General features: G+C 39.1%; 3 protein-coding genes across 3 annotated transcripts; 2 read left to right on the forward strand and 1 right to left on the reverse strand.

The window, feature by feature from the left end:
* Positions 1–3,689: 3,689 nt before the first annotated feature.
* btg4 (B-cell translocation gene 4) lies at positions 3,690–8,083 on the forward strand. Its single transcript, XM_085175443.1, has 4 exons — positions 3,690–4,175; positions 6,128–6,265; positions 7,075–7,354; positions 7,621–8,083. Exons 1-4 carry the CDS (start codon positions 4,003–4,005, stop codon positions 7,822–7,824), a joined length of 795 nt encoding a protein of 264 aa, XP_085031569.1. The 5' UTR covers positions 3,690–4,002; the 3' UTR covers positions 7,825–8,083.
* A 5,627-nt stretch (positions 8,084–13,710) lies between these two features.
* On the forward strand, positions 13,711–20,153 carry LOC146510460 (heterogeneous nuclear ribonucleoprotein A/B-like). Its single transcript, XM_085175789.1, has 9 exons — positions 13,711–13,868; positions 15,332–15,522; positions 15,661–15,829; positions 16,029–16,187; positions 16,700–16,831; positions 17,207–17,309; positions 17,515–17,661; positions 18,181–18,271; positions 19,768–20,153. Exons 2-8 carry the CDS (start codon positions 15,356–15,358, stop codon positions 18,249–18,251), a joined length of 948 nt encoding a protein of 315 aa, XP_085031915.1. The 5' UTR covers positions 13,711–13,868; positions 15,332–15,355; the 3' UTR covers positions 18,252–18,271; positions 19,768–20,153.
* Positions 20,154–22,123: 1,970 nt separating this feature from the next.
* On the reverse strand, positions 22,124–25,510 carry LOC146510461 (uncharacterized). The gene is made up of 3 exons (XM_085175792.1): positions 25,345–25,510; positions 24,076–24,198; positions 22,124–22,745 (listed from the first exon to the last, which is right to left on the reverse strand). The coding sequence occupies exon 3, from the start codon at positions 22,711–22,713 to the stop codon at positions 22,207–22,209; it is 507 nt and encodes a 168-aa protein (XP_085031918.1). The 5' UTR covers positions 22,714–22,745; positions 24,076–24,198; positions 25,345–25,510; the 3' UTR covers positions 22,124–22,206.
* Between the last annotated feature and the right edge of the window lie 747 nt (positions 25,511–26,257).

Raw genomic sequence — 26,257 nt, forward strand, 5'->3', positions numbered from 1 at the left:
ATTAAGGAGCTGATGTTGAAAAATAAAAAATTTTAATAAAATACACACCTTTGGAAAGTTTCATTCCATTTGCATTAACAGAACAAAAATGGTTGAAAACCGAAAAGTGAAGTGGCCAAAAATGGCCATATAGAAACCAGAGGATTAACAAAACTAAAACACTGTTACACTGACTTAACGGCCAATAATTTCGTGTTAAATTTTGGGCATTTGGCATCAATGATCTTTGTGATGCAGGGTTTTTCTGGACACGTAGTGTATTGTTGTTATTGTTTAGTTATACTTCATGAAAACATGTAATTGAAGGTTGGATTTCATCTATTAAAGTTCTATCAATGTTTCTTGTCCTGATGGGTCCGGACACACTTAAATTTCATCATTTTGCTGTTTAAAGTAACTTCATTATGAAACTTTGTAACTGCCAAATTTTCAAAGTGTGAAAGCAGAAGAAAATCTTTATTTTGTAAGTGTTCTCTTCACTCCCACTGATCATTTGCACTTTTATTTGTGATTAGCTTGTATCATTGCTGTATAAAGACATCATCTTTCTTTTTTCCTTTTTTTTTTTTGACAGAATATAAACTCACTGTTCACTTATTATTAAAATATAAGCTGTGATTATTAATTTCCTGTATTTTGTGTGTTTGTCATCAATTTCATGGATTTTAAAAAAATATATTTATGATGAATAAAAATGTATGTAAAAGTAGATGATATAAGTAAATAACAGTAACTTTTTATTAGTATTGGTAAATATCATTTGTTCTCTTGGGGGAGAAAAGTTAGAAGTTATGTGCTGTCACATTAATACCACATCTAAGAGTTAAAAATTATATATATATATAGAGAGATTTTTTTTAGATAGATATTTAAAGTTTTAGGCAGCTGAAGAAAAAATGCTGTAAACAAAGAATACTTTCAAAAATGGAAGTTTTTCATTAATCGACAAAATGCAGTGAAGGAACAAAAGAGAAATCTACATCAAATCTATATTTGGTGTGACCACCCTTTGCATTCTTCTAGGTACACTTGCACACAGTTTTTGAAGAAACTTGTTTGGTAGATTGTTACAAACATATTTGAGATCTAAACACAGATCTTCTGTGGATGTAGGCTTCCTCGCATCCTTCTGTCTCTTCATGTAATCCCAGACACACTCAATGATGAGATCAGGGCTCTGTGGGGGCCGTACCATCACTCCCAGTACTTCTTGTTCTTCTCTATGCTAAGGATAGTTCTTAATGGATTTGGCTGTTTGTTTGGGGTCGTCATCCTACTGCAGAATACATTTGGGGCCAATAATCATTTATATTTCTTAAAGCATTCTGTGTTCACAGCATTTTTTCACACCAGCCTAAAACTTTTGCAAATATGAGAAGAGATATTTATATAGAGAGCAAGAGAGCGATATCAAAGCATCAGCAACATGGAAAAGACTAAAACCCCAACGGTGATGCGCACAACTGTGAAGCTTACTTAGGTCCCCAGTGATACATCATCAAGGTTCAAGGACTGGATGAGGGATGGGGTAAGTGAAACAGAAAAAAACTAACAAGGAGACAATCCCTGTTTTATTAGTGAGGTTAAAAAGAAAAGCAAAAATGTGTGTTTGAAGTAGATTGCGTGACTATTTATCATGTTGAAGCTTGAAAATACACAGATTCCCTTGTTAATAGGATAATTGACCGATTAATCAGTTTATCAAGAGAATAATTTGCAGGCCTACTTAGAGGAAGGTTTCACTTGCGTGTACCAAAAAACGATCTGTGTTTGTTTCACTCATTTTCCCAAAATTGAGGCAACAACCTTGGACCTGTCTGATAAACTGTTTGGAAAACTTACATTAGTATCTCACAGCTGTGTTCTCCGCCTCTGGCTTCCTGTGCACTGTAATGGTTTTTGCCAGGCCTGTGGCACAATTGCTTCGCTCATGTATGAAAAGACATGACGTGGCAGACGTGTTAATTTATCACGTTATTCCTTTCATCTTCATTATATCACCGTATATAGTCAGGTGACAAAATGGGCTTTTTGTGAACGCCAAACAAATGAATAACATTTCTTTTTCCTTGCAAGCTACATATTCATTGTATAAAAATAAATAATCAATTACAAGCATGATTAGAGTCACATTTCAGCTAGTGTCTGGTTAAGGCCAGCTTTTTTTCTAAATAGCAAAATAGGCTCGATGTAATCGCCAGTGTTGGGAAGGTTACTTTTAAAATGTATTCCATTACAGAATACAGAATACATGCCCCAAAATGTATTCTGTAACGTATTCTGTTACGTTACTCAAAGAGAATAATGTATTCTGAATACTTTGGATTACTTAATATATTATCATGCTGTTTACAACTACATGAATGTACTATTGCTGTGATTTATTACTGTTACTGAAGGTCCGCGGCTCCGAACCGTAGTAAAGGGACCTCTGACTAATACGGTGGGTTCTGTGTCGGGCTCGTAGCTGAAAACTAGCTTTACTTTGTTGTCTGGGTCAACTTTGCTAGCGAGAGACAGAGAGAGGCGTTGAAAGGCTGCTCCAACGGAACTTATTGTTTTTGGAGGAAAACACGAACACGGTGTACAGTCGAGTCTTAATAGCTTACTTACAACTGGGCTCGTCAGGCTCTCTTCTTGGCTGCAGTGGTTATTATTATATTTACATGCTTCCAGCTCCCGTTTTTGCTCGATGACAGCTCGTACTTTTCCTTTTTCTCCCTCCCTCGCTCACAGACACATAACGGGTATGGCAGTCCATTCTCCCTGCAGCACGGACTACACTGCCTATGATGCTACATTCTTCAGAGCTATACCGGTAGCATTCTGCCTATTAGCTTAGCACAACAACAAAAAGGCCTCTCTCACCCAGGAAACACGCAGAGAGAGAGAGCGTCACCCTGTAACCATGGCAACCGTAACCGTGCCCCCTGGAACGACAGAACGTAGCTGTCAAACAAAACCCAAACAGTCCTGACCCGCCACAATATGAAACAGGGAAGTACCGCCGTGTAATCCATTTATTTCAACAAAGTAACTGTATTCTAAATACCACCTTTTTAAACGGTAACTGTAACGGAATACAGTTACTCATATTTTGTATTTTAAATACGTAACGGCGGTACATGTATTCCGTTACTCCCCAACACTGGTAATCGCTGACTAACAACTCCAGAGGTAAATATCTTGCTAGGATTATGATGGGCTGCTAGTCCATCAGCATATTTCTAGAATCACTCTAGAAACATGTATGTCTCTGGACTGTGGGAGGAACCACGGAGAACACGTGCAGGTATAGAACATCCAAGCTCCACAGAGAACGGCCCCAGAACCGTCTTGCACAACAGTACCAAATAAGTGAAAGTGATTTTAAATGAAACTGACTCAAATAAATAAATATAAGTTGTAAAAACAACTTTTTCAGCCTTGCACCATCATCAGAAATGCCTCTCTTCTTATGTGCTGATGAGCTGAGAAATGTAAATATTCTCTCTGCTTGGGCTTTATGGACAGATTTAATGTAGAAGTGTGTTCCTGCTGCACAGAACTGTTCACACATTTCATTGAATTTGGGGCATATTAACATTGAAAAAGTGCAGACAGGGCGTTGTTTACATTTTAACCCTGAGAGGAGTCATTAAGTAAATCAGCATCAGCTGTGGCAGCTGGTCGCACAGCTGAACTGTGGTTTTATTAAAAACTCTTTTAGAATTTGATTTGAGTGAGGTTTCACTGCTGAGAAGGGTGCTGCTGCGTTTGCACAGTTAGATGCATGTGGATATATTTGTGTTTTGGTGTCTTTGATGAAGCTGCCTTACAATCCAAGCTGAGTTCTCTGTTGAGCTTCAGCAGCAAATATGTTTGCTTGAATTGTTTGGTTTCCACTTTGCTCTGGATGTTTTTATTTTCTGTGGTACTAGGATCCCTACATGCGTTTTATCTGAAGAGATAATTTTTAAAAAAATACGGTTTGAGTTTGCTGTGCTCGGTAAGCGTGTCGCCATGAAGGAGGAAATTGCTGCCGCTGTGTTCTTTTTGGCTCGGCTGGTGAAGAGATACGGCTGCCTGGACAATGACAGCAGAGAGCGCTTTGCTGCTTCCCTCACCTCCCTTCTGTTTGAGAGCTACAAGAACCACTGGCACACAAGTGCACCCGCCAGGGGTCAGGCCTACAGGTCAGTAATCCAAATGCTTTTGATTGTTTCAAAATGGCTGAAGGTCCTTCTTCCTTTTAAAAATAAAAAGTTAACCAAACAATTTAAAAAAAATAAAACTCAATTAAATTTAAGAGGAAAAACTTTGTTTCAAAGCTTGAATGTGTACCCATTTGGCACTCTCCTTTAAGTTGTATGGATTTACTATAAGACAAGTTGGTCAGGGACCCACAGGAAAACAGATTATTTGATCTGAAATAAATGGTTAAAAATAAAATGATTTAAGTATTATTTTTCAGACTGGTGGTTTATGTACATGTACTGCATCCAGAGTGTTATTGCAGACATGTTAACTTTGAATATAAACTGCCTTGAGGTGACTGTTGTTGTGATTTGTTGCTGTATAGATAAAAATGAAGTGTCTGAGCTGGAGCCTGAGAACCTTTTTGTAGTGAACAGCTGTTTTGTAAAGTATCTATTCTTAAGTAAAGGTCTCGCTGCTGAAATAAGGTAAATGTTTCTCAGTGAAAATTCTTAATGAATATGCTTGCTTTAGTAACTTTATGTTATTTTGTATTTTTTGATACAATTACTGATTTTATTTTTAATGAATATCACTTTAATGTTGCAGCTGCTGATTGTATTAAATATACTGGGCTATAAAGTATCCAAATTTTTAAAATTGTAAGTCTATATCCTGGACTCTGCTGTATTCCTTTAACTCTTCCTTAGCAGGTTTATGTATTATGGCAGGACGCACAGTCTTGCTTTAGGGGCCTTAGGGGTATGCTCGGTCTGCATAAATGTTTAAAATTTATATTGTGGAAAAATAATCAAATTTATTCACCTTACTTGGTGGTTTAAATGTTGTGGCTGAACGGTATTTATGATCTATTTATATTATATTTGTATGAACGCAGAAGCCAAACTCTGACTTTAAAAAAACAACAAATTTTTAACTTGGTTCTATTTACAAATCATTGAGCTGTTAAATGATGGCAGTGCCTGCTTTCTGTTGTGCCAGTTTATTTGCATCACTGAGCTCATCTTATGTTGCCTAAGGTTATGAAACTCTTGCTGCCTTCAGAAATGCAACAAATATTATGAACGCACTTTGTAATTGAAAGTATTGATTCTTTACTTAAAATACCAACTGTCATACTTGAGTTATTTAACCTTGTAAATGATCAAAACACTGGGAAAAACACTTAAAAATGGAAATGTGTTGTAATGCTCCACTCTACTGGCCTCAGTAAGAAGCAGGACTGCAGCTCTCAGGTTTATTCACAGGAATATAATGGATATCCATCGAAATGTTGGCGGGTTAATTTTAAGCTTTGCTCAGCTGCTCAGAAAAATGCTTGACTTAGAATCTGCTCACTTTATCTGAGCAACCAAAGGAGAGGTCTGAAGACTCAAAGTACAAGAGTTCTTATGGTGGTGCAGGGAGCAGAAACCAGCACAATAGAAATACATTTGCATTGCAGCTGTGCTTAAGTAAAGTACTGGATAAATGCACAAAGTTGTGTTCCACTGCTCACTTTGAGTGGTGCTAGACCCTGTAATATTAGGTGTTGTGGAGGGAAATACTCCCCCCCCCCCCCCCTCCTCTTTTTTTTTTTTTTTTGTTTTTTTTTTTTTTTTGTGCTCTAATTAAAATAAATGGGGCTTGCATTGCACACTATAGGCAAATCTATACTCTGTATTTTCTCATTTGATTCGGGACATAAAGAAATCGCACAATTTTAGGATTCATGAAAGAGACATCTTCAGTTTGTTTTTGTACCATTTAAAGAACTAATGTGCTGATGCCATTCCTAATTGTCTGGCTTTAAACCACCTTTAACTGGCACCAACTACCACTCTTCCATCTATATTTTAATTGGATTTTTACTGGACTTGATATCTTGGTGACCATGTGAAATTGCAACACAAGATAAAATACTTGCTTTGAGCTGCCCGGTGTTTTTCAGGTGTCTGCGTATGAACCGTGTTCGGCTGCAGGACCCGGTGCTGGAGCAGGCCTGCGAGCGGAGCGGGGTGAGGTACGAGGACCTGGGCCTGCCCCAGGAGCTGACGGTGTGGGTCGACCCTGGAGAGGTGTCCTGCAGGTTTGCTTTAATCATTAGTCACCTTGCATTTGTGCGACGCTGCAGGTTACATTGTTTCAAAGTCCTCAGTCCTTTTGGTTTCACATCTAACTTACTAACCAGATGGTGACATCATTAAGACATGAATGACCATTTATTTTAATGTCAGAGTTTAAAAGCAGAGTTTGAAGTAAATGCTTAATTATAATATAATTATTGATCATCCACACAGTGACAAGACTTGAGGAAAAGTGCAAATAAATTGGTCTAATCAACATTTTTTATGGCTCAAACAGATGGTGATATTAATAATTAGCACCTAAAATGACCTGGTTTTTTTTTTTTTTTTTTTTTTTTTTTTTTTTTAACTATTTTACCTTGTGCATCTACCACACCTATAGTTGTAATTTCATTTTTACAAATAAGCATCTGATTACTTGTAATTAAGTTTGTCATGGGCATGTACTAATATATTCATAGTTGTGTACTTGATCATTGCTGTTAAGGGAAGGAATGGATTGTGACTGAAAAGGGCTGATTTGGCTTCCTTGCTGGAGCTTTTTTGTCCTGATTTCCTGCCACTAAACTAAAGACATTTGAAGCACATGAGTCGGGTTGATGTTGTCACAGCTCTGGCAGGTTTCTAGAACATTAGAACAAGGAGTGGTGGGGGAACGAATGTTTAGAGCAGTGTTAAGGTGGAACTTCTGGTTCGTGCATTTACTGGCCTCATAATGGAAAAACCCTTTATTGTCATCGTACATGTACAAAGAAATCGTGAAACCTGAATTTGCCGTCAGTTTCTCCAATGTTCGTTTGAATCCCTGCAGGTATGGTGAACACAGCAGTCCATTCTGCGTCTCAGTGGTGGACAACTGTCGGCGCGGCGATGGGGAATTGTCCCGCCGCATCCATGAAGCTGTGGAACGGGCGAGTCTCGAGGTCCCATCAGGAAGCTCATCAGATGAGGATGAAGACGGAGGTGGAGACAACAGCATGAGCACGAGTACCAGCAGCAGCAGCCTTTCAACCCTCTGCCCTCAAATCCCACCCGTGAACAGTGAACCCAAAACCATTCCGACTGTTAGCAACCCCAACAGTGTTTACAGGGTGAGTTCAATATATGAAATGCAGGACAATTTAAAGCCTCCCAAGCTTGTTTTATGACGATGATGATGGTAGCGTTTTTATATCTTAACATTTTTCATTCTCTGTAAGATCATTAACATGAGACTTGGAAAATGGTCTTTTTTTTTTTGGCTAAAAATGTAATTTGGTGAATAAAAATTTCAAAGCTAGAGCTTTGCAAAGTATTTTTAGTAACTTCTCTAAGAGATCTCAGGTTTTCTAAATGACTTTGTTGTACCTGTCTTCAGTTCAGCGAGTTCTCTCCAGGTGCCCCTCAGACCTGGCTGAGGGAGAAGCGGAAAGGCTTTCCAGGAGACATGTTCCCACCTCACGGCGCTCCTGCTGGAGTGCACTTCTCAAGCCAGAAAAGCTTCAGATCCTATCGAGCCACGTTCACCTTCACTGGGCCTCGTGTTGACAAGTACCACTGGGTCAGCAAATCGCGATCCTAGCCTTAAAGCTACAAACCAGAATCTGGTTCCTGCTGATGTTGGATTTAGGCCACAGACTTTGTCGATCTTTTAAAGGATAAGCTTATTTGTACCTGATTTAAAGTATTGCTGTTTAAGTATGTTTTTAAGATATGAAAATTGATATTTTAAATAATTCTTCACTCTAATTGTCTTTTTTAAATTAAAGTGTGAATAAAGTAACATTGAACTGTCATTGAAAAGAAATAAATAATTCATGCCAGCTCTACTGGCCATAGCATGTCTTGTTTTGTTTTTTTTTCCTCTCCCTCTCTTAAACAGTTTTTAGTTAACCTAACATTTAGGACTTTAAGATAAAACATCCCAAAAGTTCTTTGAAAAACACTGAATCTATATTTACCTGTAAAGCAGGTCAGTCTGGAAGGAAATACAGCTGCGCTGGTGTGTGTGGTGGTTGTACTGGTAGTGTAGTTAGTGATTAGCGTGTAAGAACAATCAGCTAACGACACTGCCTATACAGCCACCCCAATCACACTGACCATCAGAAACTTGTAATCTTGCAGTAAATGCTTGGGTTGTAATAAAATGTATATTTTTGTCCCCTTTAGCTTGCCTTTCGTCAGTTTCATTTTTACTCTTCATTGAAGGCCCTTGTGCAGCGTCTGGTCCTGGTGTCACACCTGCAATATTTTTTTAGCAGAAGTGCAGGAGACCCTTTTCTTGCATATACCTTGTTTCTGATACCTTACGAGATTGCCCATCTGCATCACTGAACGGCACAGGAAATCATTCCTGAATTCGGCCATCTCTCTCTGCAACCCATCCAACTAAGCTGAGTGCAATAGATGCACAACCTTAACATTTGCACATCCTCTACAGTGAAAATAGTGTTTAAAAGTTACAAATCCAATGTCAATATAATCTGCGTAATATTGAGATTTTTATAATTTTTGTTATATTTTGTAACTTTGTATTTAATTTAGCTCAGTCAGTTAAATGGAACCACGTGTGATTTTCACACTTCTAAAAAACCCACTCACACCTTGCTTCAGGTAACATCAAAGCACATCGCGGGATGGGGCAAAGTCTCACAGTGGTTTCACCTTTAACCCCTAGTGACGGTAATGACTCGGGGGGGGTTTATTTTTTATTTCCCCCCCCCCCCCCCCCCCCAGACCTTGGCTCATGTGATGACTCGCATGATGAATAGCAGGTCAACGAGCTGCCAATACCTGGGACTGTCTGCCTTTTATTTTTAGAACAGAAGTGTTTTGGATACAAAGTGAAATGTCTTCACAATCTCAAGCAGCTGCCACCTTTTTTCAAGCTCTTATAATGACCAATGCTCCCTCTGACAGGATTTTTTCTTTAATGCTCCAATGGTGTGCAGTGGTTATCCCAGAAAGCAGATTATGTTTATCTGGAAGTTGTTCTGGTAGTTAACATGTTTTACAATTGAACTGTTGCAAAAACGTCTTCATTGTTCATTATGAAGCGTATCTGGCATAAAACTATTTGAATCAAACTTGCAGAGCTCCCCACTACGGCGACCCTTTGGGCAAAGGAGCAGCCAGAAGTAGCTTAAGTATGTTGTTTAGGGCAAATGAGTGCATACAAATTACAACACAGTTTTCTAATGTAATAGTGTGTGTCAAAAATAGCTTGAAGCATTAGCAAATGTCATTTTCATGTTTAGTAAATGTAAGGGTACAGGGAGCAGATTACTCAGACTGGTAAAACAGGGAATCTGTAACCCTGTTCCGACCAGGAGCCAGATCTGTTTATCAAAACATCCAAAATCCACCACTTAATCCATATGCACTTTATAAATCCCGACACAAGTAGAAGTGCAAAAAGCCTTTTTTTCATGTGATTAGCTCCGAGCAGTCACCAGGCAACCTTCAGACACTCCAGGAGGGAGCTGAATAAACTAGTCCTATACTTCTGTAAAAGAGTGAAGTCACCGCTTTGCAAAGCCACGTCTATGCCTTCGAATGCATTTTTGCCGTGGAAAAAAAAAGTTTGAATGAGTCACATGCATTAAGAGATCATTATTAGAACAACAAAAGCAGTCACACTGTCTAAGACAGCTTTTCTTACTCTTATACTTGGTCTTTGGTAACAACGTATGGGCCTTAGCACCACAACCATACTTTTTTTTTGTGTGTGTGTGTGCAAGAAACAGGTTGTGTCATGTTTTAATCTGTTTCTATAAAGCAATGACTTCTTAAAAAGCAATGACTTTGCTTCTATAAAGCAAAAAAACTTCTTAAGAATGACTTCTTAAAAATTGGATGTAAAGACAAAGTCTAATACGTAATTTTAGTTAAAATTAAATAACAATACCCACTCTAGTTAAGGATTTTTAACTTTTTTATTTATCCACATCTACAAATCTGGAAAATCCACATTGCAGGGAAAAGCAGGACAGGGACATAAAGGTCTAATTAGATTATTATTGCTGGGTGAAGATCCAAAAAGGGTTGAGGTTTGAGCCTGATGGCCTTTCCATCCTCCATTTCCAAAACAAACTCTTCAACTGGCATGTCAGTCATGTTACACATTTAGTATAGTGCATAATCATTACTTTGACACAACTGGATGGATTAAGTCAACTTGGAAAATATTTTTACTGAAAAAAAGTAGAAAAAGAAAGAATTTAGTCGTGTTTAAAATGTGCTGCGTTCTTACCTGTCGTTGCTGCAGTTCTCGTTCTGTTTACAAGTGACCACTGCTGGAGAAACACAACTGTCTCCACAGATACCCTTTACTGTGTGTGTGTGTATGAGTGTGTGTGTGTCCATGTTGTACGTGCCTCAACTTGCCCGGTAAAGCAGTAAACAGTCGCCCTGACCACCAGGACTGGCACGTTTTGCCCTATTTACAAATCCCCAGCACTCTTGTGTTTTAAGTACATTTGTTTCTACCCCACGTTATTTGGCTCTGGTGTAAATGAAGAATCGCTCTCTGGCCTGTAACTATAGTTTAAACCTACTTTCCCTCAATTTCCTACAGAATACAACTCCTGAATGGAAAGATTTTCTTTAACACAGGGGTGGTGTTGCAGAGCCTGAGGCTGTTGTGGAGGTTCTGCAAGAATAAGTTGACCTGAGTCTGTTCACTATTAATTTTCTCTGTATATGAGCTTTTTTGTGTGGCATGCGTCAAATGCTGAAAAGTGTGTTTTGTTGTATTAATGAATTATTGTGGGGGAAATTCACAGTGATACAGTAGTCATTAAAATTTGTTCAGAATTTGCTAATTAAATCAAATCACTTTTATTGTCACATCACATGTGCGGGTACACTGGTACAGTACATGCGAGTGAAATTCTTGTGTGCGAGCTTCACAAGCAACAGAGGTGTGCAAAAATACAATACCAACAAGCAAAATATAAGAATGGCTAAATCTGAGAGTTATATGAATAAATATATGTACAATATAAGAGTGTATGCATTACTGAATGTGTTACTAAATATGTTTTTCTACGTGTGTATATATATATAATAATAATAATAATAATAATGTATACTTTATTGATCCCCGTGGGGAAATTACTTGACCCATTCACTCAGTGAAGTAGTGGGCAGCCACTAAGCAGGCGCCCGGGGAGCAGTGTGTAGGGACGGTACCTCAGGGTAGCCATTCAGTGGATTCGCTATCCCTGCCCTCCTCCATTGGGCACCGTTCCCGGAGGCGCCAGTGGGTCAGGGCATTGATCTCCTCCCTGTAAGCCGTGTCATCACCGTTGGTGATAAGACCCACCACTGTGGTGTCGTCCACAAACTTCACAATAATGTTGGAGTTGTTAGTGGCCGTGCAGTCATAGGTGTAGAGTGTACACACCCCTGTGGAGCACCAGTGTTCAGTGTGATGGGGGATGAGGTGATGCTGCCCAGTCTGACCACTTGGCGTCTGTCAGACAGGAAGCTAAGGATCCAGCTGCAGAGGGAGCTGCTCAGTCCTAGATCCTGCAGTTTCCTGTCCAGCTTCGAGGGAACGATGGTATTGAATACTGAGCTGTAATCTACAAACAGCATTCTCACATACATGTCTAATTAATGATGATTCATCTCATAAATTACTCTGTTTAATCTGCACTGGTCACTTCACTTTATTGTTATTGATATTTATATTTAAAAGTGCAATACTGTAATTTTCTGCTGCTCATTCCTGTGCAATATCCCATCTGCCCTCCCGTCATATTTCTTTTCAAGATTTTCTTATTTAATCACTAGTGTACATATATTTATATTTATAGATACATATATATTTAGTCATCTTTTCTCTTTTACCATGTCTCTCTAATATTTAGCTCCTTACTATTTTTATATTTTTATATTTTATTTTATTTTATTATATTTTATTATATTTTCTCCTACTGTATCATGCTTTTGAGTGACTGCTGCTCGTCAAACACATTTCATTGCAATGTTGACCCTGTGCTAACTTGCATATGACAAATAAAACTGAAAAAACTGAAAACTAAATCATGACACACTGCTCTCCTCTACATATGCTGCCTTTATAGGGTAAAAGTATTGGCATCAGCAATATTAGACCTATATTTGTATACGGATCAATGCTAAAATTTGCATTAGTATAACACATCAATAAGTAACAGCCATGATCCACAAATGAAAAAACCTTCCTAGGAAGTGGACGGACAGTCTACCAAAATTATTGCAAGAGAGCATCGACGAGTCATCGAGGAGGTCACAAAAGAACCAAGAATAACCTCTAAAGAGCTGAAGGCCTCACGTCCCCCAGTTAAGGTCAGGTTGTCATTCACCAATAAGAAAGAGACTGGGGGCAAAAATGCTAAGTTTCAAGACGAAACCACTGCAAAAGAACACAAAGGCTCGACTCACATTTGCCAAAAACATCTCGATGATCCCCAAAACGTTTGAGAAAACATTCTGTGGATTGAGGAGACAGAAGATGAACTTTTTGGAAGGTTTAAGACCGGTTACATCTGGTGTAAAATTAACAGATTTAAGAAAAAGAACATCATACCAATAATCAAACATTGTGGTGGTAGTGTGATTGTTTAGGGTTACTTTGCTGCTTCAGCACCTGGAAGACTTGCCATAAAAAAATATAGTTTGTATATATACTGCATGTACTGTCTATTTTTTTTGCATGTACTGTCTACACACAAAGAGTGTGTAGTCAAAGTTCAGACTTAAACCAGATTCAGGTGCTTTGGCATGACCGTAAACGGGACATTCAGGTTCAAAAACCCTCCAATCTGACTACATTAAAACAATTCTGTAAACTGCTTGCTTTTATGTTGCTTTCATTCTACTGTGTACAGTGACCTTGAGTGTTTTGAAAGGCGCTTTCAAATAAAATGTGTTATTATTATTATTATTATTAATTCTACAAATAATAATTGGCCAAAAAACCTCCACAGCAATGTGAAAGACTTATTAGTTCTCGGGTTATTAGGTTTAGGGGGCGATTACTAATTCTCATAGGGGCATTTTTTCCATTAATAAATAAAATCACCACTTAAAAACGGTATTTTTTATTTTTTCGTAGGTTATCTTTGTCTAATATTAAAATATTCTTGATGACCTGAAACATGTAAGTGTGACAAATATGTACAGTACAAAATGTCTTCTTTAATCCCTGATGTCGCAGAGGATCGTAACAATGTAGCGAAGCTACAGTACAAACATCGGTTTCGCTTTTGAAGCTGTTTGTAGCCGACTAAAATGAAGATACGGAAACACACATTAGTATTATTCACGTTTTTAAAGCCTAGCACGTTTAAAACGTTTCTTTTGAGACGCCACTGTAAAAAGAAAGCAGTTCGCAGGAAGCAGGAAGGACGTTTGGCTACTGAATGTGGCTTTTGTCACAGCGGGCGAACAGTCAACCAATGAACCAACGCCTTTAACTTCAAAAAGGTCGCTTTCGTCCAATCACGCACGTCGACATTACGACGTGGTTGTTTCTTGGTCACATCCGGTCATATATATGTTGCCACGAGTTAGCGGCGAATTTGGAGCGTGTCCATTTTGAACAGCCACTCGGCGTCCCCGGTATTTTCAGTCAAAGTAAGAACACGTTTTTATTGTTATTTTGGGTAATAGCAAATATAAGAGTAGTAAATAGTAACTATAGGAGTTCCGGTTTATATCGTGCTTATTTCCATCGTGATTCTTCTGCGGCGACCATTTTGTTCGTGTGCGGTGTTTTCTTGTTAGCCTGTAAGCATGGCTAGTTCGTTAGCTGCAGCGTGCTAATGTGCGTTAGCGCGGCTTTTGCACGCTATGAGTCTCTTGTTCTCTTGATGATTCTCATCCGTTGCGCATAATGGCAGTTTTTAAGTGCACTTTATATCATCTAAATGTTTTTGTGTTTGGTTGGTTGCCCATCTGATAGCCGGGCCTGCTGTCTGCCCCGAGCGGTAACGGAGCAAAGCGCGGTCCGCTTAAACGTTTGGACAACATGGAAGACTCACGCTCTTTCTTTCCTTTCAACCGCGGCTGTGGGGTCACTGGTGCACGCACAACTGCGTGTAACTGTCTCATTACTGATGATGGTCGGTGGTGTGTAAATAATAAATAACCTGCCGATTATGGCGCCATTGCAATGATCGGACTAACGCTTTAACTTAAAATTAGCATTCAGTTAGCATTATGTATGCGGCTCTTTATTAGCATTCCGATTTATGCTCAATATTATCTGAAAATAGGGACGAATAGAAATATCTTTAGGCCATGTTTTGGCTCTCCACATACAGTAATTTCCAAACTCTGGGAAAAAATAGTTTCTCTTGCTACTTGAATTTAAACGAGTACACTCTTTGTGTGTATCTGTTTAGAGTTAATTAGTTTTTATCCCGGGTGTTTTTAAAGCCATGTGCCTATTCTGTTGTTTTTGTTATGATGCTATTGGTTATGTTTAACTATTTTAACAAAGGACCTTTAAAACTATACATTTTAAAATGTAGGATCCTAAAAAAGACTAGAAATTAAGATGTAAAGTAACAAATGTTTAAAATGCTACACACGATTAGTTGATCACAGAAGATCAACAAATAATATAAGACTAAAACCATACATTTATTATAAGCTAATAAAAGCCATTCTATAGTTTAAACGTCAGTATTTTCAGATGGAAGTGCTGTCTCGTTTTTTGTTTTGGTTAAACTTGGCAGTTAATGGATCAATAGGATCCTGTTGGTAAATAAATCAACAGCATTTTAGAAGTTCTGCCTGTTGCAGAGTACGTAATGTACATTTAAGTATGAGTGAGTTTAAAACCAATGTGAGAGCGACTTAAAGTCTGCATAAGTCTTATTTGAACAAACTAGCAAGTGAGAGCAAAGATGGGATCAGGTTGTGATATGAACAAAAGGTTTCTCGTCCTTGTTGAAGAGTATTTATAAAGCATCAAAAACGTAAGGAAAACAATACCGCTGCCAGTTAGTGTTGTGCGTGAATTGATAAATGTTGGTTTAATGTAGTCTGCTACCTACTTCTCCAACCCCTCAAACTTTCTTGTCCCATCTCAGTCATTTGAAGATCCCACCGTCAGAATGGCAGACGCTGACAACCTGCTCATGGAGACATCAGAGCAGAACGGCAACGAGGGAGAGGAGGAGCAGAATGGAGCTGAGCTGGAGCAGATGGCCGGGGACGAGGAGCAGGACAACAACACAGATGGCGGAAAGATCGACGCTAGCAAAGGAGAGGAGGATGCTGGGTGAGTGTCTGGTTGGACTGTGGTTGGCCACATGTGATGTGTGCGAGCATCTCGTGATGGCACGATGAGCCCTGGGAAATAAACTGTGAAACCTTATAAATGGAGAAATGTTAGCAATGTCTACATGTAATTTTACAGGAAAATGTTCGTGGGCGGCCTCAGCTGGGATACGAGTAAAAAGGACCTGAAGGATTACTTCAGTAAGTTCGGTGAGGTGTCAGACTGCACCATCAAGATGGACTCAAACACTGGCCGATCCCGAGGCTTTGGTTTCGTTCTCTTCAAAGACTCTGCCAGCGTGGATAAGGTGACTCCCCTCGTAACTGAGCATAATTTCATCCCGAACGGGCTCCAGAAGCTTTTATGGGGGAACGACTGTTAGTAATATAAATGAATCATATGCTAATCAGCCACACTGCCTTCTCTGCATTATTAGTCATCTCTGTGATGATGACTCTAATCTGTGCTGTTATTGTCCGTTAATGGTAATATATCTGTATCCACAGGTACTCGAGCAGAAGGAACACAGACTGGATGGACGCAATATCGACCCTAAGAGGGCGATGGCTATGAAGAAGGATCCCGTCAAGAAGATCTTTGTTGGGGGTTTGAACCCAGAAGCAACTGAGGAAACCATCAGGGAATACTTCGGCGCCTTTGGAGAGGTTGGTTTCAAATAAAATGCATTTTAAATATCTGCAGTTAGAATGCAGCAACCACGACTTCTCTCTTGTATGTTGAGGCTTCTTGGTTAAGTGTTTCCAGAGTTAAACTTGGGTAGATGGCAGTATTATTTTTATTCTCCTGTACAAACTCTGTGGATGTGTTTGAGAGCCACGGACTTGCCCAACTTTGTATACTCATGCAATTCAACACATTATTTACAGTTTTAATCCTGTTCTTACAGCTAAACTGGTCTAAGTCATAAATTAACCACGTGTACATCACCACAGGCCAGTAAACAACAAAGTTGTAGATTAATTTGAGGAAGTCATCCTATTAAGGATAAATAATAAGTGAGATATTCTGGCACTTGTTTGTGTGTTTGAAGTTTGACTAAATGATGTGGCTGACATTTTTAACACAGAGATGATTTACTCCTGAGACTGCCATACTACATGCGCCGTATTTGTTGTTTCTCATCAAAATGTTTTCTCCAAACCTCCCTTTTTTTCAGATCGAAACCATTGAGCTCCCAATTGACCCCAAATCAAAGAAAAGGAGGGGATTCATCTTCATCACATACAAAGAGGAAACCAGTGTAAAGAAGTGTCTGGAGAAGAAATACCACAACATCCAGGGTGGCCGGGTAAGCAGTTATTCCAGAAGTGCTGATGTTCAGCTGGAAATCAGCTTAAATTCTTCTAATCAGCGACCTGGTGGACAGTGCAGCCTCACCTGTGATCTGTTTTGGTGAAGAGTGACAAAGATTAAGCCGCTACAGATTAACTTGTTGCAAACTGATATTTGACCAAGTCAGTAGTTAAATCCTGAGTTAATGCTTGAGACATTTTTGAAATGTACTGAATGAACTTTGAGTTTTCTCTGTATACACATGGGAAGTGGGTCATTCTTTAATTGCAAATGTTTTTTATAAATATCACAAGGCGGTTTTGACGTTAGTTTTGTTTTAAAGGCCACATAAAGGAGAGAGTGGAGTTTTCAGTATGTATATCTCTTTTAGTGTGAGCTGAAAATTGCTCAGCCAAAGGAGGTGTACCAGCAGCAGCAGTACGGAACAGGGCGTGGAGGTGGCTACGGAGGCCGAGGAGGCAGGGGCCGCGGAGGTAAATGAAGATGATCACCCTCTTTCTGGATTTTCTTGTTTGTTTGTTTTGAGTCTGTATGATCGGGTAAATGCTAAGAGGCTGCGTCACCGTTGTCAGCACGTTTTAGTGGTAATGGCTATTAATATGTAATGTGGAACTTCTCGTGTACAGAGTTGGATGATATTGAAGTTTAGACCAAACTCATGTGCGCTTTGTGTTTCAGGTCAGAGCCAGGGCTGGAACCAGGGCTATGGAAACTACTGGAACCAAGGATATGGCAACCAAGGCTATGGCTATGGTGGATATGGCAACTACAGCAACTATGACTACTCTTCTGGTTACTACGGATATGGTCCTGGATACGATTACAGTAAGTGCAGACGAGTTGTAGCTTGGAGTAACAGTTAACACATCGAAGCCCAAACCCGAGGTGTACGTGTCAGTACTGATTGTGTGATTGTTTCCCCTTACCCCGCCCCCACTACAGCCACAAGAGTAAACTGCTTGATGTAGCCATGCCAGTACTTCTAGACCTTTGTTTGAGCTGCTCCATTTGCTCTGATAAACTTGCTAACATAACGTTTAAGATGTTCATTTTTCCCTCAGTTATATTTCTATAGATGCATAAAGTTGGTTCTGCATTAACAACCTAAAATGTGCCAAAACACATCTGGCTCGTGTTTCCTGGTTTGACTCTGGGAGTCTGCCTCGTTCCTGCCACCCATCTTTAGTGTTTAAGACTTCTTTGAGTGCCATGTTTTCTTCTCAAGCCTCTAGAGTGTAGTTTGGGGAGCTGGAGAACTGGGGTCCTGTCCTGCTCTTTACTTAACACTCAAACATCATCTGTCAGATGTTGAGCTCTTGCTTTAATACTGCGTCTCCTTCACAGACCAGGGCAATGCCAGCTATGGAAAAACCCCAAGGCGGGGGGGACACCAGGCCAACTACAAGCCATACTGATGGTCACTTGGCAGTGCAAGGTATGACATTGCTGCAACGCAACATGTGCGACTGTGTCCTAGTGCTACGTATTCCAGTTTAAACAGTGGATAGACTGTTTAGAGTTCCCCTTTGATTTGACCTGTCACTGTCCCAAACATAGCTGTAGGGGCAGTCCTGGCTTTCACCAAATGGGAAAACATTCCTTTCCGACCGTTTGTTTATTTGTTTATTTATAAGGAACCCCATTAGCTTCCACAACAGTGGTTGCTAGTCTTCCTGGGGCCCAAACCATCGAATACCACCAAATAAAATATTACACAATGAGTTGGATGCAAAATGTCCACATAATTTGGCTCTTACATCCACAATAAGGTTTTACAATTCTGAAAATGTAAACATGTAAATATTAAAAATTATAAAAAAAATACACAATTTCCATTACAAGTGACATTACCCTCTTACATTTTTTACAAATAAATTAAAAACTGCTTAAATAGGCTTTTAGATGATTTTTAAAATTATGAATAGAAGCCAATTCTCTAATTGCATAAGGCAACTTATTCCACTGATAAGATGCTCTAAATATAACAGAGTTTTTCAAAAAGTTACTTTTAACTTGAGGAGTTACTAAATTGTGGTTAGTTGAGAATCGTGTAGCATGATTATGTATTTCATCTGGATACTGCAACTGAGCATAAAAAAAAAAAAAAAGTGTGGTGTGTTTACCAGTATTGCTTTCTTTAAAAATACAAGCCATAGTGTAATTTAGCTTGTACAGAAAGCCAAGAAAGTTTATTGTGCATTTTATCAATACTTGTATAATATGAACACCTTAATACTAATACTAATCGTCACCAGAAAAGCCAGGCAGTTGGATTAAATATTGTGTTTTAATGATAGAACACAGGTCCCCAAGATGTTAGAGATGTTAGGCAGCCACCTGCTGCTGACTGACTGCAGTTAGCATGTTTATCATTGTTCAGGATTGTTTTACTGTTGGACACAGATGCCTGCAGACATAACTGATGACTAGTTGCTCTTTTGTTTTTATTTTTGGTTTCTTTTTAATGCAACTCCATTTGAACACCTGGAGGACACATTTATAGTTGGCGCTGTGTCTCAGACGAGTATTTGATCACAGTAAACTGGCGAACATGTGGACGTCCTCCTGTAGCCTCAGACTCTGACCCAAACAGATGCAGGAACTAACACGAGCATAACTATTTGTACTTGAGTAAATTGGCTGCCAGGAGCATCTCTGCTGTTGAAAGTGAAATAGAGAACATTTAGGTGTCATGTGCCACTCTCCTGTGTTTTTGATTTAATTTTAAGTTTAAATTCTAGACAGCGATGTTTCACTTGGCACTGAGCTACTAATAACTGCTGTCAGTGGAGAACAGATGGAAGTTTTCAAGTTAAAATACTCATAGAAAGCTGTCTTTTTTTTTTTTTTTTAAAGTTTAATTTCCCTTTGAAAATATTAGACTTTGACTGGTTTGTTCCAGCTGTGTCATTAATGTGTTTCCCCTCTCAGGACTCCAGTGATCCAGTGAGACCGACGGCTGGACGGACACACACTGGGCCAGACTCGACCTCTTTTATGACAGAAGACCATTTGTACAGAAAACACCAGAAATGTAACTTTTTTTTTTTTCTATTTTCTTTTTTTTTCTTTGTTTTTGTTTTTTAAACCCTATCAGTTTTAGTTTTTATTTTTCCCTCGTGTTTTTGTTTTTGTTTTGTTTCCTCGTCCCCTTCCACATTTCCACCGGAAGTGTAATTTTTACTGTACTTTTTGGTACCTGTTTTGATTCTATTGTATTGTAAGGGTTGTATTTTACATGTTTGATGGCTTTACAGGTTGAAAATCTTGGCGCTGTAAAGGAGCTTTTTTGACAAATAAATACAGTTTTCAGTAAATTTTGTTCTGATGCTTCCAGGTTTTGGGGAGGAATATGAAACATTGAGTGGGTTTAGGATTAAAGTTCAAATGTCAAGGATAATGTTGATTATGGAATTCTTTTCCCCCTCCCCCCTTTCTTTCCTCTTTGTCCCTCCTTACATGGATTCCAGTGTACCTGAGAAGGATTTTTAACTTGCCAGATTTCATCAGTTGTAAAACAGGTTAAAAGACTGTTCCAGGCTGTTTGAACCCAACATCTGGAAGCCTGCAGGGTGTGTGGGATGTGCTGGGAGGGGAAATGTTTTGTCTCTTTAGATCGTGTTCTTCATACGCCGTTGGTTTTAGAAATGACCGTTTCTGAAGTTAAATGTCTTTTTTTTTTTTTTTTTTTTTTTTTTTTTTGTCTTGACGGACTTGAGGGCCAGTGTCGTCGTCTCAGCCAGTGTCTCTGGCATTTATTAGTAATAAACATTCTGGTTTGTAATGATCTTTGTATTTTTAATTCTTAATGTTACTGTTAATGGTCCAAGTCATTAGATAAAACTGTTTCCATAGAAACTGTCCATAAAGGAAAAGGAAGTTTTCCTACTGAACTACAATTGAGCCCCTGCGGTTTTTATTTTTCAGTCATTTGTGAGCGATCCCAGTTTGACCTCAGCATGCCAATTCCAGGGAATCCCAAATCCAAACGTCTGTGTTCCCTGGATGTCACCTAGACCTCTGTCCACACTATTATGTGCATGTAGATGCTTCATGCTTTATTTTTATTTTTTATTTTTTAAATTCATCACTATTAACGCTTGGTGCATTAGGTGGCATTCTGTGATGACGAAGGATGCACACTCGTCAATCTGGGAGTAATTATAATCTGAAGTTTCGTCTTGCCTGGGGAGTGGCGACCGTGCGTTTCTGCAGTTGTCTCTGTAGTTTGTTGGGGCTTTGAACTGAAATGTGGCTGTGCGCAAACAAAATAAATGCGTTAAAAAAAATCTGAAGTTGAAGGAAAAACTGCCATGCTTTGTGGACTCCAGGTAAGAAAAGTAATACCTGACGTTCTCTTTGAAGCCTGAATGAAGAGATTAGAGTGCAAGTACACTACGGTAAAATGACGTCTTCCTTGAGCTACAACTAAACAAAGATGGCAAAGGCAGGGTGGTGCTTTTTGCACTTCAGCTGATAACTCCCTTCCCCCAAGCTGGTATAGTTTGTTTGTTTTTTTATGTGTTCATTCTTTGTTATACCTGGAAAAAATGAGCCATAATGAGCGTCTTGCAGGTAATAATTGTAGTTAGAATAATAATAACATTTTCATTGGAGACAGCTGGGCAACACCCAGAGCTATCGACTTTTTTCTCATCTCTTTGTTTAATTACCTAAAATGAAACAGTAAAATAAGCACAGTTGACTAAAATCAAATCCTATCCTTTTGGGAAGTATTGTTAATGAAGTTGCTGTTTCCACTAAAAGCCACTAGATGGCGCTGCTGTCAAACTCAGCTCACACCATACCGTTTTTCTCAGTCACAGGCGAGTTTAGACCCTTTCATCAGAGCACCCTTAAAAACCACTAATTAATAGTGTTAATAACACCGTATCTTAGTTTGTTATTTTTTATTATTATTTATGTTCAAAACATTAGCTAATGTAGCTTAAATCACCAGAGATTATTAGCTAACCTTCTGTTTCGCTAGTCTGCTGGTATATCGGGAGTTGCCAGTCAGGGCGCTGATGTACTTATGAATTATTATAGTTTATTTAAAGAAAAATCCTTTCCTGGTCAATTTTGGCTTCAGTGTTCAGATTTTGCGAGATGTATAGTCGTGTAACTTTTACAGACACTGTCAACAGTGGAAAGTCCATTTTAGACTTACTCTGGTGTTTTAAGAGCATCTTGATTGTGGATAATTTCAGTTGAATGAAGAACAAAAACAAAGGTTGCATGAATGGCAAATGAAATTACTTATATGAAGCGAAAACAAACTCACAGGTACTTTAGCACTTTTTAATTCAAGTTTACATCAGCATTAACCCTGTACTTCATACACCTGTAGATTCAATTACAGGTCTTCTTTTAAACTTCAACTTCAGCAATGGCTGGTAGCACCGGGGCCTTAAATCTTCTGGTCTGTCTGCATGTGATGCGACAGCTAGACTTCCAAACATAGACTACACCTGTCTGTCTTTCTTCTGGGCTTTTTGGTGAAGCCGCACCTTCCGATGTCTCTTTGGCTTTATCATCTTTTTCAAAGCCTGTCTTTCCATCCAGGGATGTCTCCCCACCGCTCATATCAAGAGTCCAACCTCTCCTGGGGTCCTTACGGCAAATCCTAACCCTGACTGGAGCCTTATGCCCCTCTGAACTGGTGAAAATGGGTTGACGTGCTGAACCATCAGATTGTGAAGACTGCCTGTTTGTTTTGGTCCCTTCGTTGGGCCATCCTCTGCGGATGAGTCGGGCTGCCATGAGGAAGGAGTCAGCCTGGCTGTGCAGCATCTCGGAGCAGTATGACAGCGGCGGCCCGGGCATGGCCGACTTAGTGTCCCGGTCAGAAGGTGCTGGCTTACTGCTGCCTACCATCCTTCTGTTGTTACAAGTCGCCACCTCTACTGCTGTAATACAGAAGGTATAGATGCACCAAAACATTATGAGTAGCCACTTCCACAAAGACATAAACACTGACTCTCAGCCAAGTGTGACCTCAGCATTCTTTCAGTTTATTCGTAACTTTCTTTGAATTATGTTCACACTGCATGATAAATTATGGAGTGAACACATGGGAGACTGAAAAAGACAAAAAACCCCACATTAAACAACAAAAGACATATTTATCACCTCTATTTACGTCCAATATAGATATGTCCAAATATTAGCAATAGTGTCAGAAATCTGACAATCCACAATTCACAAGCTATTTTATAACACTGTCATTAAGTGTCCAGTAAGGTTATTGTAATTAACTAAAAGTAAACTAAAGCTAGATGTGAAAAAAACATTTCAGTTAACTTAAATAAAAATAAAAACTAGACTTGAAAAACATTAAAAACAAACTGAAGCAATTTTGTGAACTTGGAAAACTAAACTAATAAAAACTAAACTAAAGCTGTGATTAGACAAATATTTTCAAAGTGATTGGCTGAAAGAATCTTTGTTGGTGCTGAAGGAAACTGCAGATACTTTTTACTCCGTCTCACTTTAACATCACAAAAGGGATGTAGGTATTAATCTGGAGGTAAAAAAAAAAAAGGGGCGCTGGTGGTAGCACAACTTTTCTACTTGTGAATCTTAGCTGAAATTTCTCTTCAATCAAATAGAACATTTGTAGTTAGAAACATGTCAAATGCATTGTGGTGCTTGAACTTAAAAGCCATATGGTTCCCTTTCCCCCTGCTGAGCAGATATTATGTGGGGTAAAAGCTCTGGTTTGCTGCTGAACTCGGCCACCTTGGAGAGACTTTGTATTGCTGATAAAGAAAAGCCAGTATTACATTGACAGTGGCTGGTCTGTAACCTGGACTGTGTCCAGGGCTTCCTCCTTCCTTGCTGTTTGCACTGATTGCACTGACATTTGGTCCCTGATCTTTACTTTTGGAGTTCAGCAGGTTTATCTGCTGTGAACACGATTTCATGTTAGTGTCTGCTGAGCAAGCAAATTTAAAAAAACGGTTCTTGTACCAAACTAGCACGGCTCAGAGCATCTCTGTCTGCCAACTCAACCCAGTTAAACATGTTTTTATCTGAACTTGTCTGGCTCTTATCTAGGGTGCATCTTATAGCTTTAATGCAGCTGCTGCTGAAGCAGTTTGTGTTCATTAATTCTCCAAGAGGTGGAGGCAGAGGTCTGTAAGAGCAGCTGCAAGTGAGACCATGACAATAACAATGGCACACTGAAGCAGCCTTTCCTAGAATGTGGGGAACTTTACTTGAAGCTGTGAAGCTCACCTAACTGGAGGCTACTGAAGCTGGATGGATCTGCCTTTTGCCTGGAGATGCTGACAGCAGCCACACCGCCCAGGCGGAGGAGGGTACAGGGTGTGCCAGCTAAAATGTGAACCCTTAGGACCCCTGGTGGAAAAAGTCTTGGAAGGAAAAAAACAAAAGATTAGAACTTAAAGATTAACTGAAAACAAGATTTAAGGCTCGATGCCAGCAAAGAACCACTTTTTAAGCATGACTGATACAAATTCCTGTACCTTCAGTAGATATTTAATGTCATAATCAAATATATAAATACATTAAATGATATATGGTATAATGATCAACAAGGACACGCTGTCACTTTGGGAGCATCACCACAGTTCTGTCAATATTGGCAATAATAGCTAACTCCACACTGACAGTGTCACCTCCGGACTCTCTGCTAAGCGACCTATGGACACTGGCTGGATCTGCACTGTCACTGAAAGCAGAGGTTCTCTGTACTTTGCACAGTTTTTACTTTGCAGTTAATTCAGGGGTTGTTTTTCATCTGCTTTACGCTTTTTAGTCAATATAATCCTTAAAATTCACTCACAGTGGTCGCAAAGAAAACACTTTAAAAGTTTTAGACTCAAATGTTCCCTTCAGACCAACTAACCTGCAACATTGGTCTGTGTTTGCAATCCTGTAAGCCTCAGTATATTTGTTTATTATTCAATACATCTATGCAACTCAATCAAAGTTGAGTTGATATCAAACATTGGATAAGATATTGGAATTTTTCAGTAAGGCTGAATTATGCAGCCATAAGTGATAAATTACGTCAGAGTTTTTCAGTATTTGACTCACCGTAGACAACAAATATATTTAGGTACATTTATGTAAAGACACTTGATTTTTCCAGGTGTAAAGAAACTTAAAATAAAAACACGCTGTTAAGTAGACTGTTTCAGTCCAGACTGTGCCATTCTTTTCAGCCTCACTTTTGACATAAACACAGTGTGAAAATCATACAGCAAGGTTATTATTAATCATGAGAAAATCTTGGAAATAAATATTAATAATGCAAAAGTCAAAATCAACTTTAACTGAGTATTGTTTTTTTAACCACATTAATGAAACTCAGACTACAAGAAATGCATGATGATGATCAGCTCTAGCCAGACCTGTACAAAAGCATGCTGCTTTAACGGTGATCATTCATCTTTAAATATTTAGATTATCGACAGTTATGTAGTTGTCATAGAAGCACACTAATGCAAACTATGACGTGAGTGTGGGTTCAAGTTATACCAGATTTCAGTCGAAGATCCTCATTTTTCTCTGTGCTCTTCTTCGTCTTCTCAGGACTGACTGATCCACTTCTGCGTAATCTCGATCTGAATGCTTTTTCACCTCTCTCTCTCTCTCCCTCTCTCGCTGACTCCCACTCGTTCTCTCCTCCTCTCTGCAGCTCAACTGCCACTTACAGGATTAAAATAAGAGGAAATGTGGCACTATAAACAGTTTCGTTAAAAAGTAACAGTGCATGTGCGCGTGCATGAGCTGTTTACATACGTATTGACTGTGCAAAAGAACAGCCCTGAAAAAACAAAAACTAATAAACACACAGTTTGCATTCTACATTCAAACCTGAAAGTTGCAGAAAATGATCTGAAAACCAGGACTCAAGGTTACGTCGTGTCCTTGCTCAGGTGCTAACCTGCACATATCTGTATTTTTAGCACAGCAATGCACAAAACAAAGTAGCCCTGTCACACTGCAGCTCAGTGTTGCAAATAGTAAAAGTGAAAGTAGGTCTGTTGGCAACTTGTAAAAACAAAAACAAATGCTCTTTAGGCTATGTCCCAATAAACAGATGTCATAAGCATACAACCACTTAATAGGATGTGTAAGCACATTAAATACTTGGAGTGCTTTCTTATTTTCACCAGTCAGATTAGTCCACCCACAGTGTTGGGGAGTAACGGAATACATGTACCGCCGTTACGTATTTAAAATACAAAATATGAGTAACTGTATTCCGTTACAGTTACCGTTTAAAAAGGTGGTATTTAGAATACAGTTACTTTGTTGAAATAAATGGATTACACGGCGGTACTTCCCTGTTTCATATTGTGGCGGGTCAGGACTGTTTGGGTTTTGTTTGACAGCTACATTCTGTTGTTCCAGGTGGCAGCGTTACGGTTGCCATGGTTATAGGGTG

Source organism: Neolamprologus multifasciatus, chromosome 10, assembly GCF_963576455.1.
Source record: "Neolamprologus multifasciatus chromosome 10, fNeoMul1.2, whole genome shotgun sequence".
NCBI classification, from domain to species: domain Eukaryota; kingdom Metazoa; phylum Chordata; class Actinopteri; order Cichliformes; family Cichlidae; genus Neolamprologus; species Neolamprologus multifasciatus.

Coding starts and splice junctions, on each gene's coding strand:
- LOC146510461 (XM_085175792.1), bottom strand. CDS start 22,713: ATGGTAGGCAGCAGTAAGCCAGCACCTTCTGACCGGGACACTAAGTCG.
- btg4 (XM_085175443.1), top strand. CDS start 4,003: ATGAAGGAGGAAATTGCTGCCGCTGTGTTCTTTTTGGCTCGGCTGGTG. Junction 4,176..6,127: donor GCCAGGGGTCAGGCCTACAG/GTCAGTAATCCA, acceptor GGTGTTTTTCAG/GTGTCTGCGTATGAACCGTG. Junction 6,266..7,074: donor CCTGGAGAGGTGTCCTGCAG/GTTTGCTTTAAT, acceptor GAATCCCTGCAG/GTATGGTGAACACAGCAGTC.
- LOC146510460 (XM_085175789.1), top strand. CDS start 15,356: ATGGCAGACGCTGACAACCTGCTCATGGAGACATCAGAGCAGAACGGC. Junction 15,523..15,660: donor AAAGGAGAGGAGGATGCTGG/GTGAGTGTCTGG, acceptor GTAATTTTACAG/GAAAATGTTCGTGGGCGGCC. Junction 16,188..16,699: donor ACTTCGGCGCCTTTGGAGAG/GTTGGTTTCAAA, acceptor CCTTTTTTTCAG/ATCGAAACCATTGAGCTCCC.